At 41.3% G+C, this 20,828-nt stretch overlaps 1 protein-coding gene across 1 annotated transcript in view; it reads left to right on the plus strand.

The window, feature by feature from the left end:
* Positions 1 to 20,828, plus strand: part of LOC138250056 (sodium/hydrogen exchanger 2-like) — a 720,639-nt gene that overhangs the window by 20,017 nt on the left and 679,794 nt on the right. The window contains exon 2 of the mRNA XM_069204438.1: positions 15,485 to 15,948. Within this exon, the coding sequence (XP_069060539.1) occupies positions 15,485 to 15,948 (464 nt within the window). The remainder of the gene's footprint in view (positions 1 to 15,484; positions 15,949 to 20,828) is intronic.

Here is a 20,828-nt window from a genome sequence, read left to right on the forward strand (position 1 = left end):
TAAAAAGCCGAAAAGTAGGCCCTGAGCAATTCCTCATTGGTGGGAGAACATCAAAAAACAGCTCCAAAAACTTCCAAAACTTTGAAGATCTGTGAGCTTAACATCAACATTCCTGTTGGCTGGAGCATGCCACCAGGAGCAAGGCGCAGTACACTTCATGAAAAATAGCATACCCAGGCAGTAAATATTTGCATTTCCTCTAGCTCTTCATGGACAGAATTGTATCTCCCTGTGCAGTGTGCCTTGAGGTTCAAGGATATTTTAGTGTGTTGATGGTCCCAGGTAGGACTGAGAAATCAACCCAGGGAGGGCAAGTGCCTTAGGGGATTATGATCAAAGACAGCACATATGGAGCTTCTCACTTTTGAAGTCTTCTCTTACTGGCACTTCAGGCTGTTGTCACTGCAGTGTAAGGAGATGACTGGTTGCCGTAGATGGTCATTGTTGGAGCTTTGCATTCGCGGTCATGGCAGGCTGTTGTTGCTGTAGCACGAAGTGCAGATCTTATGTTGTTGCACACACTGTAGCATGAAGAGTCATGTTCATAAGAGATTTTAATTGGCAGTTGTCATGGGTGACAGAGTCTAGGCGCATGTAGGACAGTTTACTAAGAGCCCAAAACCTCTGTGGTTCTCCTTGTCTTCGAAAGGGGTACATGAAAATTCCAGCCAAGGGTCCAGGACCTCGAAAGGCACCTCTTGGGGGTCGGGGTCTCACTTTAGCTGAGGCCAACAGGGTTCAGGCAGGATCAGTTGTGGGTCCAGACTGGTTCAGTAGCAGCAGGCAAGCTGTCAGTCTGCAGGGAGGCCCTTTGAGCTTCTTGTATCTCTGCAGCTTAGAATGGGAGGCTAGCCAACTGACCCTTAGAGCCACTCAAGGTAGCCTGGGATGAAGGGAGCAGGTCCAATCATCCTTCTCCGATAGCAGGGCAGGCTTCAAGCAGCATGCCAGTCCTCTGGGAAACAATGCATTCCTTCTTCTTTAGTCCACAAATCTAGGAGCATACTGAAGAGATGGTTCAGGAGGTCCAATATTTATACATGGTGCCAACCTTTGAAGTGGAGGTGACATCCTGGCTACCTCCATATCTGGTTCTGGAATGTTCTTCCCTTCCCCGACCAAGGCTCTCTGTTATTTTGGGTGACAGTAGTCTGTTGTTAAATTCCTATGTGAGTATGCTGAAAGTAGCCCTTTGAGCTATAAGTGGGGCAGAGAGCAGCTCCACCCCACCCATCCAAGCTGAATGGTCCATCCTGCCAACAGCAGTCCCCCTTTGTTTCACTGTCTGGGAGGAAACACAAAGGCCGACTGCCAAGCTATTCACAGTCATGTGACCCAGGACACAGACTGCTGGCATCAAATCAGTGGTACGAGAAAATTACAACTTTCTAAAAGTGGTTTTGTCTGAATTGTGACTTAAAAGTTGACTTTTTACCATTAAAGAGGGTTTTACATTACAATTCATTTGAGTTAAAGCTGATATTCCTATCTGTTACTAATCAAAGTTTAGTGCTAATGACATGCAGTAAGGTAACACAATGGTGTCCAATGGGAGAGATAGGCCTTAAAGAAGTGAGAAAACAAACTTAGGGGTTTTTCACTACCAGACATGTAAAACATAAAAATACATGTCCTACTTTTTCAAACACTGCATCCTGCCTTAGGGGCTGTTTACAGCCTAACTTAGAAGTGAATTATATGTGTTAAATAGAAAGCTTGACATCTGACAAAAGGTTTATCCTGTTAGTTTGGACTCGTAACTTAAAACCGGACTACAGGCTGCAATACAAGGCATGAGATGTTTTGAAAGTGGTACTTAAATGGGTGGCACAATGAGTGCTGTAAGCCCACTAGTAGCATTTAATTTATAGGCTCTGGGTACGTGTACTATCCCTTAACTTTGTACTTACAAGTAAATAAATGTGCCAATTGGGTGTAGGCCAATGGGACCATGTTTTAAGGAGAGAACACAAGTACTTTAGCACTGGTTAGCAGTGGTAAAGTCACAGAACGCTAATGCCAACATAAACAATTTCAGAAAACAGGAGGGGTGAAGGCAAAATGTTTGGTAGAAGACCACACCAAGGATGTCACACCTAATAGTAGAGTATTGTGTTTTAGCGCTCAGGATTTGCAAATATGCTTCCAACACATGATAACCAGGGTATGTATGACTAGTGTGACCTTCCATTATTGTGCTCCCCGTAGGGCGTTGTTCTGTTTAGACAGGGTCTCTACAGGCATTTTCACCTGTCAGTCTGTATATATTTGTCAATTTGTTAGTAGTATTTAGCAATGTTTGTAATAAAGTACTTTTACTTTCTATAGGAAAAACACTGGGGAGTGAAATATTAAATGGTGCTTGATGCAGTACTGAGCTCTGAGTCTCTAGCTGACAGTATCTATACTAAGTTAGCTTTAGACTCCTCTGCCTCACTACCTAAGAGTCATTTATTACAATTGATTGGGGTCCAGTACTCCTATATATCATTGGAATCTTCAACCTTATATCCTCACAGGTAGTAAGTGGCTATAATAGTCACATGAATATTTGGCTTTGTGTGGAATAGAATATTGTGGTTTGCACAAATGTTTCTTGAGTCTTCTGATGACTCATGCTTTCGTTCAGTCCTTTGGTATGTGTTAGAAATTAGGTGTCTAGTTGGCACCCTGTTCAAGTAGGGACCACAATCATATTTAGGGCAAGTCAGCTACACACCATAAAGTAACTTGTCTTTACCCTCTGGTAGCATCGCACAAAGCAGGCAGGCTTAACTTAGGAGGAAATGTGTAAAGGATTTGTGCAGCATTTAAAAAAGTAAAACAGTAAAAACACCACACAAAAATAGTCCACACAAGGTTAGAAAAATAGAGCTTAATTTAATTTAAAAAAAACAAGACCAAGACAACAAAAATCCAATCATTAGAAGTCAAATATGAATTTTGAAAAATATCTGCAAATATAGTGCTTAGAAACTGTAGCTCCAACCGGGGCTATATGGTCACACTAGACCAGGATAAATCCAAAGATTCATGCTGACTGCAATGGAGCACGGGCAAGCCACACACGTTGTCCTGCTGAACAGTACCCTGGGAGAATGGTTGCTTCGACATTGTAACTCTGATGGGAGGAGCAGTGAAGCTGATGCAAAGGCAATGCATCAGTTAAGATCCGTGCAGTACAGGATGTGTCATAGTTGAGCTGTGCAGTCATCAATGCAATATCCTAGAGTAGCATTGTGGTGTTCAACTTTTTGCAATGAAGGCGATATGTCATCATTGAGCCAAGTAGCCGGTGACGTGGATGTGATGGGCAGAGACTGAGTGTGATGAGCTGGTTCTGAGCCATGCAGTTGGTGCTGCAATGTCTTTGCCCTCAGCAGCAGCAGAAGTGTGTCGGCGTCGAGTAGAGATGCAGTGGTTCTGATTAGTGCAGTGACAGCATTGCTTGGGTTACTGTAGAGACAGCTGCAAGACCCACTTCCAAGGGGCCAAGACTGGATTGGCACCATTTGGCAGGGCAGGACTCACAGTTGGCAGAGTCCAAAAGCTGTAGCTGACTTGAGTGAAGTCTTCAATGTCCCTGAGACTTCAGAACAGGAGGAAAGCCAGCAAGTCCTTGGAGTCACTTTGGTTCTGGGTATGTAAAGATGCAAGTCCAGTCCTTCTCACTCCCAGGGAAGGAGGCAGTAGGCAACAAGGCAGGTACAACAAAGCAGGAGTCCAGCAAAGTCAAGCAGAATTCCAGCAGAATGACAGTCTCTTCAGAAGCACAGCAGTCCTTCTTCCTGTCAGAAGTGTACTGATTTGGTAGAGTCAGAAGTCCAGTTCTTTTTACCCAGTGTCACCTTTGAAGTGAGAGAGACTTACAACAGAGGCCTTTGAAATGTTTTAAACTGCTCTTTCTGCACCGGCTCCAGACACACTACAGGGGATTATACAGCTCTATGTGAGAGTTTAGGATCCAGCCCTTTAAGGTGTGTCAGCCCCTCCCTCCCATCCTACCCAAGGCGGGTCATCAACATGCAGATGGCCACTCCCTCACACCTAAGCTCCCTCTGTGTGTGGCTGCTTGGAGGGTATGCACAAGACCCCCAGCTGCCCCCTACCCTGAAGTGTATTCAAAGACAGGCAGAAGGCACTAGATGATTTAAAGTACAAAAATGTGAAGCTAAAAAAAAAGCCCATGGATTGCTTGAAGTACTCAATGCTATACTTGGACATAACATTCTTTTAAAAAGGAAAAAAGGAGAGGTGCATGTCCAAAATTAAATGGCAAAGATAACAAATAGCCCCTTTCTTTGAAATTACATAGTTTACAAAAGTGTTTTTACTTATTTTTTTGTAGTTCAACACCATCATCGGTTTAGAAACCAGTCTTGGTCCTGACAATAACCCATAATAAGGGGAATTTGAAACTCATTGACCGTGTAGCAAAAGGGAGTTGGCGACAACTAATAACCACACAAATGCAATCCAAAAAGGAACATTGGATATCCTGCTCTAGCCAAACAAAATGGTGGCATAACCCCTCTAAATGTGTTTAAATAAGAAGTGTGCTTAAAAATAGAGCAAAATAGCACTGTTCTATTCACTTCTTGAATTAGTAACTGGTATAATATGATTATACTGTGTTTTGGTATTGGTTTGAGATATGACATAAGATTTATATTGTGTGCTTAAAATATTGTCAAAAGTGCGGTGTTTGTCTTAAGAATATGGAAAGTGTATAAATGTGTTGTTTAAAATAACTAAAGGTTTAAGTAAATAACTATAAGATCAAGAAAACTAAAAACATGATGACTCAAAAACTCTGTGGACAAAGTAATTAACAGCATAGGTATCTATTGTTGTTTAACTTTCTAAAAGTGGCATTTTCAGAATTATAATTTCAAATCTGACTTTACCATAAATTGTGGGTTTAAATTGTGATTCCAGGGACACCAAACTTGGGGGTCCTGTCTCTTCCCAATTAGAAATTACACTTTTGAAATATAATAAGGCAATCCCAATGTTAATCTAAGGGAGAGATAGATCTTGCATTAGTGAAAAACAAATTTAAGAGTGTTTTATTACCTGGACATGTAAAACTTACAAGTACGTATCCAACATTTTAAATGTACTGCGCCCTGGCTTTGGGGCCTTCCTGGGCTTATTTTAGGGGTGACTTATATGTATTAAAATGGAAGGTTTGGGTCTGACAAGAGGTTAGATTGCCAGGTTGACATGGTAGTTTAAAATTGCACACAAAGGCACTGCAGTGGTAGGCCTGGGCCATACTTGAATTGGTACTGCAGTGGGTGGCACAATCAGTGCTGCAAGCCAACTAGTATCATTTATTTTACAGGCCCTGGGCACAGGTGGTGCACTTCACTAGGGACTTACCAATGTTATCATGTTGTAGGAAAAACGTGCATGCCCTTTAGCACTTACAGCAGTGGTAAAATGCTCAGAGTTTTAAAGCCAGGAAAAACAAGATCAGCAGAACAGGAGGTTAGAAGGCAAAACAATTGAGGAAACCACACCAAGGATGTTAGGGCTAAGAGTATGCCAATATGTTAATGGTGTGGACTTAACTATTGGGGTGTGTATTTGTGTTTTTGTTTTGAGGCCTGAGATGTTCTAAAAGTGTTCAATGAAAAATATATCATATGCTGAGTGACTACATTTGAGTTTGAAAGTTAGTGTCTTTGTGAGGCATTGTGATAGGTGGCATTCATGCACTTTGAATATTCTGATCGCTATTGCTGGTCTAGAAGAAATCTACTGTTGAATCATAAATATATCCAGCAATGGATTTGTGTGTGCATTTACACATTTAAGTTGTTACCTGCTGTTTTCATCAAGAATTTCACAAATAGAAGGTGCTGTCTTAAAAAATATCCTTCCGAAGAGAAGAAAAATGCATACTTATCTCTCGGTAGGTTGCCATCATGTCAGACTGGGTGTATAAGAATTGGAGGCTATTCATAAGCATAAGACAAAATAGAGAATCTCCTTATATGATCACAAATATCTAGTGAAAAGTGCACATTTTGGCAATGGATGGGCTGTATGGGATGGATAGAGTACCCACGCAACATTCAGGCAAGCAACCTTCAGATGTTGGTTGTGGTATCAGTTTGATCTGAAATATAGATTTTCGCAAACAGCCTATCACTTTACTTAATCCTGCTCTTGTTGTTGAGCTATAGGTTGCTATATTCACTTCTACTCCTTGACTTACATCTTGACCAGAGCATTCAAGGAGGTGTTTTCCATACCACACTTCTGTCATCACTTGTCTGATTGTGTAATACATGCCCAGCCAGCCCATTAAACATTTAAGTAAACACAAACTCCAGGACAAGAAATGGAGGACACACACATAAGTGTTACGGTCTAGATTAGGTTTGTTTTAGAGATAGTCTTAACTCTCATCAATGACATTCTATATGGTATGGTATTATCTAGGGAATCTTTTGATTTTTACTTATTGGATCATACTATTATGGGGAAGTCTAGAAAAGAGTTTCAAATTCTTCAAACAACGGCTTTATTAGAAGAACATGTGTTGAATAAAGTATGTCACTTGTGACATTTCTCTGAATTGATAGAAACATATTTTTTGACCTTTCAAGGTGCATTACTTTGCTGTATGTTTTATTTCTACGCAAGTCATGTACTGATTTCTTGTTTCTTTGTTCAAAAAGTTTAATAAATATGTGATGAAATCAAAAAGAAGATAATGTGTTCTTTGGTCTAACACATTTTCTACCTAAAGGCAAAGTTTTAGTTGTACAATTGCCTATAGAATATGAAGAATCAAAGTGGAAAATTTGGTTCTGCTTTCTTTATCACTGCCCTGGGCCTGTATTGCACATAGTCTCCGGTTGCACAACAGGTATTTGAGTCCACTTTCTGTGACCCCGGTACACTGCAGTAATACAGAAGTGGCCTCAGATGCTTGTTGCTTCCCTACTGTGAAACTGATAACACTGGTGCAGATGTAGTACCAGCACTATCATTAGAGGACATTCCCTTATGTGCATGGCTGCATGAGGAAATCCTTTTGCCTTAGACCGATGCCCTATTATGAATGCAGTCAGAGAGGCAAACAAGCCAACAGGAAACACACTGAAATTGTGTCATAAAAAGGTGGCGCACTGATAGTGCGCCCCCTGGGGGTAGCCACCTAGACAGTATAAAAGGGGTCCCAAGGACCCAACAGATATCCCCATGCTGGAGGATGCAGTCACACACTTCACTGACTTGCGTGTGGATCTCTGTCCCCTTTTTAAAGTGCAGGTGGATTGCCAACTGCAGTGTGAACCATGAAGCAGCTTGGAAGCATTCACTCTATATTTCATTGAATGTGCTTCTACAAGGGCAGGTGTGAGTCTGTAGCTGCTCTGGGGCAGTGTGTTCTTCATATAGGGCACACTATCCCAGTTCAACCTAGGTGCGCTTTTTGAAAGGTGCCCTGTACTACAAACATGGGCAGTGTGGCCGATTTATACTAGTGCTTAACACTCCCACCATCCCCAATAATATTTACTATTTTTAAATCATCTTAAACAGACTCTTTTCCATCTACTTTTAGTCCCTAAATGAATTATCTTTCTAATATAATATGAACTGTTTTGGTATTGCATGTCTAGTTATCCCTGACATTTAGCTTTTGGGATAAGGGTATGAATGCATCTTTAAAGTTAGTTAGAATGGTACTTTCTCTCCATTTTAATTGGCACTGTCTTTTCTACATCACGACAATTTAAACAAAGACTGCTAGTCCTCATCATGTCTTCTTAGGATATGAGGTGAACACAGTAATCCTCAAAATCTAGTTCAGCACTAGCAATATATGAAACAAAGATTCTATCGGAGATTTCTCATGGAAACAATTTAGAAACCTATGAGAGGTCTTCCGTGATTATGCTCATATACATTTATATGTACACACATAAACTAAAATTGTTAACAAAGTTGTTTATTTCTTCAAAAAGAGAAATATAACATATATCTATTAAATGTTTGCACAGAAATGTGTTCTAATGTGTGAGAGAAGATGGGAAAGTGGCACAGTGTGCATGGAGTTGAAAGAACATCCAGAGTACAAAAAAGTTACACACTCTGAAAAGCAAATAAACAAATCATACCTTTGCCTAAACAGCACACAAAGAACAAGCATCAAATCATATTCCATTAAAATTTTGACATATTTGCTTTAATTTCAGTAGTTAGGTCTTCACCAGGACTAGGGAAATAAGATACACCCTGATTGTGAGAAAATATGACATACTGTCAGGAGTGCGTAGATAAAATGTAATTTAGAGACAATCTACAGGTCTGCAGGAAAAAACATGCAGGCTTCCCTCCTGGAGCTTTTAGGATGTGACCAAGGCATGAAAATACTGGCAATCATATTTTTTTTTGTCTAGGGCTCAGTCTGTACCCTTTAATTCAAAATGGCAATTATAGTGCCCTGTTGAAATTGGAATAATCATAAGCGACCACTAATGGTGCGCCTGGTGTTCCACACCAGACTTTGCTACAATATTGTAGAATACAGAGTTTGTCCTTCTGTTTTGTTGGTCCTACATATGCCATTGTGAATAAATGAGTGAAAGAATGAATAATGGGTTGTTCCCTATTTGGTAACGAAAACATTGACAACATGATTGTGGACATTAGACTCACATGTAAAAGAGTTAATAATGGTTGGTTATGCGTGCCCAGCTCATCACTGTTTGTTTAACATTTTCTTAACTCCTTCTCTGTAAAGCCTTTTCACCCTCCTGTGCTAAGCCTTTTTTGGCTATTTGGGGTTGTTTGTGCATAGGCCCCATAACGTTTTGTACACCTAAGCTATCCACGCCAAATTTGTGTCCTTCTTTTCCAACTTCTTGGGCATTCTAAAGGTAGCCAGGATTTGTGGATTTCCTTGATGGTTTACCCAAAATACAGCTAAAATGTGGGTTTTTTTGGAAAAATTGGAAAAAAGTGCTGCAGAACAAACTATTTGTTTTTTCCCCTGCAAATGGCATCATCAAAGGGTTTGCAGAGCTAAAATCACAATGTTCCGAACTTTCAGGAACAGGCAGACTAGAATCAGAAAATCACATTTTTCAACACAGTTTTAGCAATTCACTTAGACATATGCCATTTTTCCTATTTCTTGTGCTTATATCCTCCTTCCAGTTAGTGACAGAAATGGGTGTGAAACCAATGGCGGGTCACGGAAAACTATACATTTCTGGAAAGGAGACAACATCCTAAATTCAGCAAGGGGTAATTTGGAAAGATCCTTTAAGGTTTTCTTTTAGAGAGTAAAAGTTGAAATCAAAAAAATATTGAAATTGAGTTGAAAAAACAGCCAGTCCTGTCTACATTTTCATGTGTAACTTTTTCCAGCCATGGCAGATTTCCAAAAGAAATATACTGTTACATCTGCTGGACCCTTCTGGTTGGGGAGTTATATATTGCTTGTATGTTGACCAAGAACCCAAGGCACCCAGAGCCAATAATTTAGCTTCTACTTGTAATGGGTTTTCATTGTGTACCAGGCATACAGAAATTCATTTGGTAAAATATAAAGAATGAAAAAATAGGTATCAAGGAAACCTATGTTTTTCTGAAATGGGCACGAGGTTTGACGTTCAGAAGGAGTGGTTATTTGTACATCTATGAATTTCGGGGTAGCCATTCTTGCATGTGAATTTACAGAGCATTTCTCAAAATTACTTCTTTCTTACACACTGTGTTACTTTTGGAAGGTGTAAGTGCAGAAGACAATTGTTAATAGCACTTGTTCTTCTATTCTTGTGCCGCTAAGTCCCCTGATAAAAATGGTGCCCACAACAGGAAATCCCCTAAAAAGCAAAGTGGACACATCACATTTTTCCACTGAAAACAGATGCTTTCTTTGCGAAGTACCTAGCTGGGGATTTTGGGCTCTAGCACAGCCAGAGCTTAAGGAAAACTAGTAAACCTGTACATTTTTGACAAGTACACACCTAGTAGAACCCAAGATGGGGTGACCTATGGGGCTATCGCCAGATTCTGTCACCCAGACCCCTTTGCAAACCTCACATTTTGGTGATGTAAAGTCCTGGAATCTGAGGGTTGCCACAAACCTTCTTCCACCCAGCATTCCCACAAGTTTCCCAATAACAATGGTACCTCACTTGTGTGGGTAGGCCTAGTGCCTGTAACAGGAAATGCAGCAAAATGCAATGTGGCCACATCACATTTTTCTATTGAAAACTAATGTGTTTTTTGCAAAGTGCCTAAGTGTGGATTGTGGCATTAGCTCAGCCAGTACCTCAGGAAACCGAGGAAACCTGTACATTTTTTAAAAAGAGATACCAGGGGGAGCCCAGGATGAGGTGACTTGTGGGGCTCTTGCCAGGTTCTCTCATCCAGAATCCTTTGCAAACCTCATAATTTGTCTAAAAATACATTTTCCTCACATTTCAGTGATGCAAACTTTTGGAATCTGAAGTGAGTGACAAACTACCTTTGACCCAGCATTCCCCCAAGACTCCCAATACAAATGGTACCTTGTTTGTGTGGGTAGGCCTAGTGCCCGTGATATGAAAGGCCCCAAAATGCAACGTGGACACATCGCATATTTTCAGTGAAGACTGACACATTTTTTGCAAAGTGCATAACTGTGGATTTTGGGCTCTAGCTCATCCGGAACCTAGGGAAACCTAGAAAACCTGTACATGTTTGAAAACTAGACACCAAGGGGAATTAAGCCATACTAGCAAAAATTTCCTACTACTCAGTGTCCCGTCGGTCTCTCAATAAAAATTAGACCTCACTTGTGTAGGTATGCCAAGTGCCTGTGACAGGGTAGGGCCAAGAACCTGTAGAAGAGAGGTGGGGGCAAAAGCAGGTCCAAAAGGGCATTTTTTTCCAAATGTTTATAGGCTGACTCTGCTATGGGCACCCACAAAACTGGGGCAGATTTCTTATGGGTACAGATGGGGCAATGCTGAGTGGTAAGAATGTATTGGATTCCTGCAGATTCCAGAAGTTTCCATCACAGAACTGTGGGCAAAATGTGTGATTTCAGGCAAAGTTGGAGGTTTGCAGGGCATTGTGGGTACGGAAATAGTGTGGGATGCATGTGAAGCACATCACCCTGGACTCCCCCAGATGTTTAGTTTTCAGATGTGTCTGGGTCTGGTAGGTTTTTTCAGGTTGTAGCGTAGCCAAGTCCAAAAAGTGTAGACGCTCACCATTGCAAGTGAGACAATATTAGGAGTTAGCCAAGTTCTCCTGACCCATATGTAAAAGCAAAACCCAAATCAGTCAAATGTCCTCTAGCTTGCCATTGTGATGAGATGCTTTATTCTGCAGGGGGGCCGAAAAACTGTTACCCACTTAAGTTTGGGTGGGAAGGCAGCCCCCACCCCTCTTTTTTTTTTAAATTCCCTTGGGTCCAGCGGGCTTTCTGCCCCCCGGGGGCGGATCGGGGGAATTACCCCAAATGACCCCCGGGGGGGCAGAAATACTTTGTTCCCATTTATTTGGGGTGGGGACATGGCCATACCCCCACCCCTCGTTTAAAAAAAATAAATCTTCCCTGGTGTTTAGTAGGCTTTCTGCTCCCCTGGGGCTATATCAAGGACAATAATTCCCATCTGCTTCTCTTGTGGGTGTGGCAGAAAGACTATTTATGTGTTTGGGGTTGGTGGGGACACTGGTTACCCCATTTTGAGCAGCCCTCCATCCAAACGTTTGAAAAAGAAAATAATAATAATTAAAAATAATAGTTGGCTTTCTGGCCCCCTGGGGGCCAGATCAAGGGCTATTTTCCCATCTTCCTCCCAGGGAGGGCATAAGGACTGTTTACATATTTGGGATGGTTGTAGGCATTGTGGACAGCCCTTACCCCAAAGTTTGAAAAAAAAGTAATTCCTGGTGCCTAATGGGCTTTCTGCACCCCTGGGGGGCAGAGAGACTGTTTACATATTTAGGAATGGGTAGGGGTCATTGGTATGCCCATTTTGAGCAGCCCCACACCTCTATACACCCAGTCCCTGGCACCTAGTGCACTTTCTGCCCTTCGGGTGGGGCCAGATCAGTGGTTAATCCCCCTATCTGCCTCACGGGGCAGAAAGACTGACTTGTCCCAAAAAACTAATAGGGGAGCAAAAGCCTCTGCCAAAGGGGCCGCTCACACTCCCTGGTGTCTAGTGGGTGGATCCCTGCTTAGAGACCACCCTCCTGTGTGTGATCCCTAAGCAGCGATCCATTAAGGAGGGGTGCCATTAGAAAGTGAATATTCTCCCCTGTCCAACTATACTTCTCCTGCCTGCCTAGGTCCATGGGTGGTTGAGATTGCCCCCTGAGCACCAAGGCAGTAAAAGTGAAATGGGGTGATCACTCATTTCACTTTCCTTTTCATTGAAATGATGTCAGCACGACGTCTGAGATGACTGTCATTTCAATGAAAACAAAGAAACAGCTTTGGGAGATGGGCAACATTTTCCCCACCTCCAGAGGGTGTTTCTTTGAGAAGTGAATTCCTCTGGTACCCACACCAGATGGATTTCCTGCTTGTGTGCAGTGGACACACATGAGCACCACGGCAGAGGATGGCTCTCAGCCGTCCCCTTCCTGGACGGGTTTAATGGCTCTGCTAGCAGTGCAAACTAGACGTCTTTTTGAGTGTTTTTTGGGGTGTAAATATTGAGTGACTAGGGCAAAAACAGGCTTTGTCTGAACATTTTAGCAATTCCTTAGTGTACCCACTTTCCATATATGTTTCAATAAGGATATCTAATTCAGAGAAATAATTCTCTTTTTTAGCACAGTTCTGTTGAATCCTTAAAAATTGTCAGAGGGGAGGTTCTCCCTTGGGCTCATAACTAGGGTACCTCTGTAATGTGCTTAGTTCAATGGGGTTTCTGGAAACAGTTGTGTCTGGTGGGGTGAACAGAACTCATGGAGTTTCAAGCCCTGGAATTATGTGAAGTTACATAAAAACTCTACAAGATTCTGTGTAGTAGTTCCACCATCTGGTGGAAAATATGCAGCTTGTGTTGCATTTTAGTGCCAGTTGCACAGGCCACAATGAAATTCAGCGTAAACTGCACCATGTGTTGCACAATAGCATGCAGCCATTTGATTTGATATTGCTGCCACTCAAGTAGAAACTTTACTTTAGTGACAGAAAATCTACTCGAACTGCAGCCCTCAAACTGCAACCGCCCACATTAGAAAATCCATCTTGGGGACACCAAATCTCACTTGAGCTAAACAGGTTGCATTTTCTGAATGCTCACGGGAGAAACTTTCTAACACAGGATGATTGGCTGAATTTAGACCTCTGCATTAAGGCGTAATGCAGAGTGACCAAAAATCCACCAATTCTACTGGTGGAATGATTCTTTATAGTAATGTCCAGAATTTTTTTTTCCTCTTTATTCTGTATCATTTTAAACTGAATATCTGGTGATCTTTCATTAGCAAGGTTTATGTTACCTAGGAAAGGATTGGTAGCATAGAAAATATGCTAATGCTCATAAAAGTACATGAAGAGATTAACCGTATTTGGGGCGAATGCAACCCCCATCGCCACACCCTTAGTTTGATAATAATGGGTGTTTTGAAAGACACAGGCGTTTTTTGTTACCTCCAGTAATGACAATATGAAATCAGGTGGGACAAGCACTGGATTTTCTCTTTGTGAAAAATTGGGCGATCCTCAATCATTCTGATTATGTCTACTGTGTCTCTGATATATGCATGAGTTTTGAAAGCAAACAATTTGAAGAAATGGTCTACATATTTGCAGAATGGTTCTAAAATTTAACCACAGCCTGAAACTATAGGCCTGACTGGTGGATTTGACTGGTGCTTGTGTACCTAAGGCAATGTGGACATGGTAGACATCTGAGGATATTTGTTATTTAGGTACTCATATTCTTTGTCACTAAAAAACAAATCCTATATGCCCTGCCCCTCAAATGCAATGTTGTGCTATTTCATTAATGGGATCTTGGGTTGTGTTTATAATACTCTGCTGCAACCAATTGTTTCAGAATCTCAACTGCATAATCATAGTTCCTTGTACCGCAGGTACAACAACTGTAGGTTGTCTCCAAATTACATTATATGTACACAAGCCTGACAATATGTCATATTCTGTCTCCTTCATATGCAGGGTGTATCTTGTTCCCCCTATCCTGATCAGGCCAGTGAAAGTATTGCAAACGATTCGAAACATAGACCCAAACATGATTTGTTGCCTATTCTGTGTCCCACTGTTTAGAAAAAAATTGATTTGCCTGACAACATTCTGATTTGTTTGTGTGCTTTTCAGACTATAATACTGTCCAAAAAGACCAATTTTTAATGTGTTTTTTTATACTCTAGATCGTCTTTCACCTCCACGAGCACTGCCCTGCATCACCATTCTTTCTCACAGCTTGCAACACCTTTTGTGCAAAAAAATGTAATTGTCATGTGTTATATTTTTATTTTCAAGAAATAGATACAATTTCTTAAACAATTTTGGTTAGGATGTATGTACATATGTTTAATTGAATGTATATGAGGAGAATCACTGCAAAACTCAATTAGAAATCTCCAACAGAATACTTGTTTTATATAAATACTACCCCTCATAATGTGTCACTGATGTTCTTCTACTGGCCACATTCAGTCGTCTCACAACACTGAACTGCCAAGAAAATGCCAATGATGTTGCCTTGTATAAACATTTAGCATTGTAGCTGCATGAAGGGTTTTATTAGTTATTGCTTAATTGTAACATGCTCCTACCATTATATTGGAAACTAGTGGTTAATCACAAGTTCCACAATGATAGATTTGAACTGAAAGTGAGGACACATAATATATGCACTGGTATATATAGTGCAAACCTAGCTGAGTAGCAACAGAACTCTGTACTTTAACTGGGGGGCTAAAATGACAATACTATATTGTGTACTTCAATTATGTATTTTTAACTTAAAATTGGCTATTAACACCACCTTTCATACATATTTATAATTTCTGACACAGAGAAATAATGTGATTTCCCCAGAATCAGATGATTTTTAAGACAAGTGTCTGAGCCGCTAAAACAACCAAGGTTTGACATTGTAGACATTAGGCCACAGCGTTAGAGAGGCAACACCTAATTAACTGTTGTTAAAGCCCAATAGCTTGTGGAGTTATTCTCATACAACACAGGCAAAGTGGCCAACTTGCTTGCATCTTCTCCATGTCCCAGGTTCTCACTCGCCCTAAACTTACAATGCAGGCAATCAACTGTGTGCACTACCACAATTCGATACATTCTGCTTGACATTGCCAATGAAGGATGCTATTGTCAAGAGGTGAAGAATATGTCATGTTTGGGTTGTTTTTTTAAAGCATATCTTGAATGATGCCTCAAATGTTTTTGTCTGCTTCCTTAAAGAGTATGCTAAACACAACATGCAGTCATAGTCATCTAACCTGCCCCATGTTTCCTCTCCAGGTTTTCATCTCTATCACAAGTTGCCGCACATAGTCCCAGAAAGTTGTCTTTTAATTCTGGTTGGGCTGCTGCTTGGAGGAATTATGTTTGGAGTTAATGAAAAGTCACCACCTGCCATGAAGACAGATGTTTTCTTCTTGTACCTTCTACCGCCCATAGTACTCGATGCAGGATACTTTATGCCCACCCGTCCGTTCTTCGATAACATTGGCACCATATTCTGGTATGCTGTTGTGGGGACTCTCTTTAACTCCATTGGCATTGGGATTTCACTCTTTGCAATTTGCCAAGTTGAGGCATTTGGTTTAACTGACATCACACTTCTGCAGAGTCTCCTCTTTGGAAGTTTGATATCTGCAGTGGATCCTGTGGCGGTCCTCGCGGTCTTTGAAAATATCCACGTGAACGAACAACTCTACATCCTGGTATTTGGGGAATCATTGCTAAATGATGCTGTAACTGTGGTAAGTAGCCTCTAAGTTTTTTTAGTTAACTTAATAATGTAATAAGTAAAATCCGTTATGATGATGAAATGATGATGAAATTTGTACATTCTTAAATCTTTTCCCCTTTGTTGTTTCCAATTGAATGTTAGCATTTTGCGACAATCATTTAAAATGTAGACAATCAGAACATTTATTTGTTCAGATTAATGAAGGGAGCTCTTTTGAACAAAGCATAATTTGCTTTATTCTTAGATTTGTATCAATTGATTGTTGCTAACACATTTTATTGTGAATCTGTCTCTCTGGTCCTGCACTTGAGCATCTGCCTTTTTCCCTTTCTTTTTCATATCTTTTAAGTAATGACAGTGAAGATATGTCCAGTGAGTCACAACTTTCCTGCGATTTTCAGGTACTTTTTAACACAGTGCAGTGCTTGGGTGGCTGCACTAGAATACACTCTCTTAACTCTCTCATTACTTTAACATTTTCCCCTTTCACAGGCAGGTTGTTTGTGTCAGAGGTTTTTTTTCATTGAAACTGGTGTTAGGTTATTTAAACACATGTACCCCTCTGGAATGTTTGTGTGCCCACAGAAACTATATCTTTTTTGGCACATTCAGGGACATGTATTGGTGCATATATATATATATATATATATATATATATATATATATACAGGGAGTGCAGAATTATTAGGCAAGTTGTATTTTTGAGGATTAATTTTATTATTGAACAACAACCATGTTCTCAATGAACCCAAAAAACTCATTAATATCAAAGCTGAATATTTTTGGAAGTAGTTTTTAGTTTGTTTTTAGTTTTAGCTATGTTAGGGGGATATCTGTGTGTGCAGGTGACTATTACTGTGCATAATTATTAGGCAACTTAACAAAAAAAAAAATATATACCCATTTCAATTATTTATTATTACCAGTGAAACCAATATAACATCTCAACATTCACAAATATACATTTCCGACATTCAAAAACAAAACAAAAAGAAATCAGTGACCAATATAGCCACCTTTCTTTGCAAGGACACTCAAAAGCCTGCCATCCATGGATTCTGTCAGTGTTTTGATCTGTTCACCATCAACATTGCGTGCAGCAGCAACCACAGCCTCCCAGACACTGTTCAGAGAGGTGTACTGTTTTCCCTCCTTGTAAATCTCACATTTGATGATGGACCACAGGTTCTCAATGGGGTTCAGATCAGGTGAACAAGGAGGCCATGTCATTCGATTTCCTTCTTTTATACCCTTTCTTGCCAGCCACGCTGTGGAGTACTTGGACGCGTGTGATGGAGCATTGTCCTGCATGAAAATCATGTTTTTCTTGAAGGATGCAGACTTCTTCCTGTACCACTGCTTGAAGAAGGTGTCTTCCAGGAACTGGCAGTAGGACTGGGAGTTGAGCTTGACTCCATCCTCAACCCGAAAAGGCCCCACAAGCTCATCTTTGATGATACCAGCCCAAACCAGTACTCCACCTCCACCTTGCTGGCGTCTGAGTCGGACTGGAGCTCTCTGCCCTTTACCAATCCAGCCACGGGCCCATCCATCTGGCCCATCAAGACTCACTCTCATTTCATCAGTCCATAAAACCTTTGAAAAATCAGTCTTGAGATATTTATTGGCCCAGTCTTGACGTTTCAGCTTGTGTGTCTTGTTCAGTGGTGGTCGACTTTCAGCCTTTCTTACCTTGGCCATGTCTCTGAGTATTGCACACCTTGTGCTTTTGGGCACTCCAGTGATGTTGCAGCTCTGAAATATGGCCAAACTGGTGGCAAGTGGCATCGTGGCAGCTGCACGCTTGACTTTTCTCAGTTCATGGGCAGTTATTTTGCACCTTGGTTTTTCCACACGCTTCTTGCGACCCTGTTGACTATTTTGAATGAAACGCTTGATTGTTCGATGATCACGCTTCAGAAGCTTTGCAATTTTAAGAGTGCTGCATCCCTCTGCAAGATATCTCACTATTTTTGACTTTTCTGAGCCTGTCAAGTCCTTCTTTTGACCCATTTTGCCAAAGGAAAGGAAGTTGCCTAATAATTATGCACACCTGATATAGGGTGTTGATGTCATTAGACCACACCCCTTCTCATTACAGAGATGCACATCACCTAATATGCTTAATTGGTAGTAGGCTTTCAAGCCTATACAGCTTGGAGTAAGACAACATGCATAAAGAGGATGATGTGGTCAAAATACTAATTTGCCTAATAATTCTGCACTCCCTGTATAGATATATATATAGATATATATATAGATATAGATATATAGGTAGATATATAGATATAGAAAAAAACCAAAGGTCAAAATCCCTTTATAGTTAGGTGAATTTGTCAGTAACAACATTAACGTTTTGAACTAAAAAAACATTGAAATTCCCCAGTTATTGTTAGCACAGCTAAATATGATTTGCACCCCGCCACGTTATGATCTCACATACTGTATCACTCATGGCATAGTCTATGCCATCATTTATGACTTCACTGATGACATCTCAAATGACATAATTAATTACTCAAATCATCATATGATATGTCGTTCTCTTCATTCTAATTTGATTATATATTTCTTAGACACTATCCATATCTTTGAATTACACTATTGCTTAAAACTTGTGTAATTTCTACTACCACCTAAATTGTGTTTTCTAAGCATGCTTCTATTTCTACCCAAATTGACATATCACTACTTGGTTTGCAGTGGAGATTGGTCTTTACCATCATTCTTTTTTACTTTTCTTGTTTACAACCCATCTTTTCTTTTTAATTTGGAGCTTTCATTTAACCTAGACGGATTTGGGACTTTCAATTTAACAATCTTGGCTCAATGTGGATACTATGCATCTTTTGTCTGTACAAATCCAACACAACCATTTTTTTTAAGCATGGCATCATGAATTTAAATATAGTAATACATCCCTGTTATTGTAAATAAATGTCACCTTTGTTTTATATACATATTGTTCTTTGCAGCCTTGAGAAAGAATAGAAGACGAAACACGTGTTGGCTGCTTGCTTGGATGTAACATACGCTGCTTTCTTGGATGTAACATGCTTTGGAAGGAATACATCCTAAAATCACAGGATGTGTCTAAGAGTGTAATTGAGCTACCTGATTTCATACATGAACATTCTTTAATCTCTTTGGTGTGCACTGGTGACCTTATGAAATGACTTCACTTAATACTGGCAATAAAGCATGCAAACTTTGATCACTAGTGGCTGTCAACATCACTTGTTCAACAAAACATCAACAAGGAATCTGTATATGAATGTTTGAATGATTTTTGCATTCATAATAACTTTTGACATGAAAACCACAATTAAAACATAGCCCCTAGAGGGCATCACATTTCTGAACACACCACAAGTAAATATGGACTTCTGGACCTAGAGGGCATTGCACAGCATGAAAACTCATGGTGAACACACTCAGGCCACAGAGACTGCAGCCATACACCTTGCCCATAGGGGGCTCTGCACTCCTAGCTGAAGAGCACATGCTCCTGCCTAGAGTTCTTGAAAATGCTTGGTATAACCTGGGAGGTTATCCTTTTGGAGTCCCACTTAACTTAGGGTGGGGACATCTGAAATCATTTTGGGGGGAGGCTACACTGCTCCTGTTGCTCCCCCACACTTCTGAAGATTATTGGTAGTATGCCTTTTCTTCTGGGGCCACCACAGGCCAAAAATGGTACATAAAGAAAAGCCTCACAGGGCATTATGAGGCTCTCCTCGGTGAGTATGTTCATTTTTTATGAACGTCTCCCCTCCTGCTTCAGGGAGAGCTGCTGCAGTTGATCTTTGTGTTCGGTTGGGTGGCCTTGTGCTGCATTTTTTGCTTTGGGGAGCCAAGTCCCACTCCGCAACCTGCATGGTCCAATGTTGGGGACAGTCGAGGAATCCCAACCCAGTTTGTCCCTGCCGGCTCCCAGAGCGGGCAGCACTTAAGCCTGCTGCCGCCGGAACCAACATTCCTCTTCTGCCCTACCCACTCCTACAGGCAGAGCCACACAATTCATGGCTGGTCTCCCACTACACCTGTCACAGACATGGGGAGCAAGGTGGGCTTGGCCAAAGGTGGGAATGTGGTGCCACTCCACCTCTCTCTTCTCCTCAATGGGGCCATGGGATGGTGTTCTAGGCCCCTTTCTGATTTGACAGGGAAGCACAACGGCACACCCCTTGCAGTATCTTCCTCTTCGGGGCCCAGGGATGGGGTCTTGGGCCCCTCACAACTTTGGTGGGGCAAAATCATCCCCTTGTCTTGCTCTTCACTATAGGGCCCAGGAATGGGGTCCTGGGCCCCTTCCTTCATTCATGCGGGCAAAGTTTGATGCCAATTTCTTCATCGCAGGTATTGCAGGCCCAGGGATGGAGTCCCAGGTCCCACAAAGATGAAACTGGCCTGGTGATTAGGGTCCCCAAGCCCTTGGGAGCATTGGGAAGTGGAGCCCAAATGTACCCTCTCCCGGCATGCCTTTTCTTTTTGTGAAACTTGACACAGGATCTTTTCCAGTCTTTCTAAATGTGTAATGGGGGGGGTCAAAGGCCAAAATCCTTCTTGTGCCAATATCACGAGGACAGTTGGACTGTTTTACTGGCTTTTGGTCTTGATTTACACCTGGTGGTCAGCCTTAGCCAGCTGGAGCACGTTGTTTATGCCTGCTGACCTCAAAGGTGATAAACGTTGCAAAGAGCTGGTTTCATTTGCTCCCTTCACCAGCATTCCTCTTTGCTTTCCTCTGGACCTCTCTACTCTTTGGTGAAGAAGCCCAGTTTCTCCTCCAAATTGTCCTCTAAGGTTATAAGGGGACTAGCTTTCCTGGTCCTGGGGAATGCCCCACCTTTCAGTGATTGGCTTAGGTAGGCCCACTTCCTGGCAGTG

This window comes from Pleurodeles waltl, chromosome 8 (assembly GCF_031143425.1).
Source record: "Pleurodeles waltl isolate 20211129_DDA chromosome 8, aPleWal1.hap1.20221129, whole genome shotgun sequence".
NCBI classification, from domain to species: Eukaryota; Metazoa; Chordata; class Amphibia; order Caudata; family Salamandridae; genus Pleurodeles; species Pleurodeles waltl.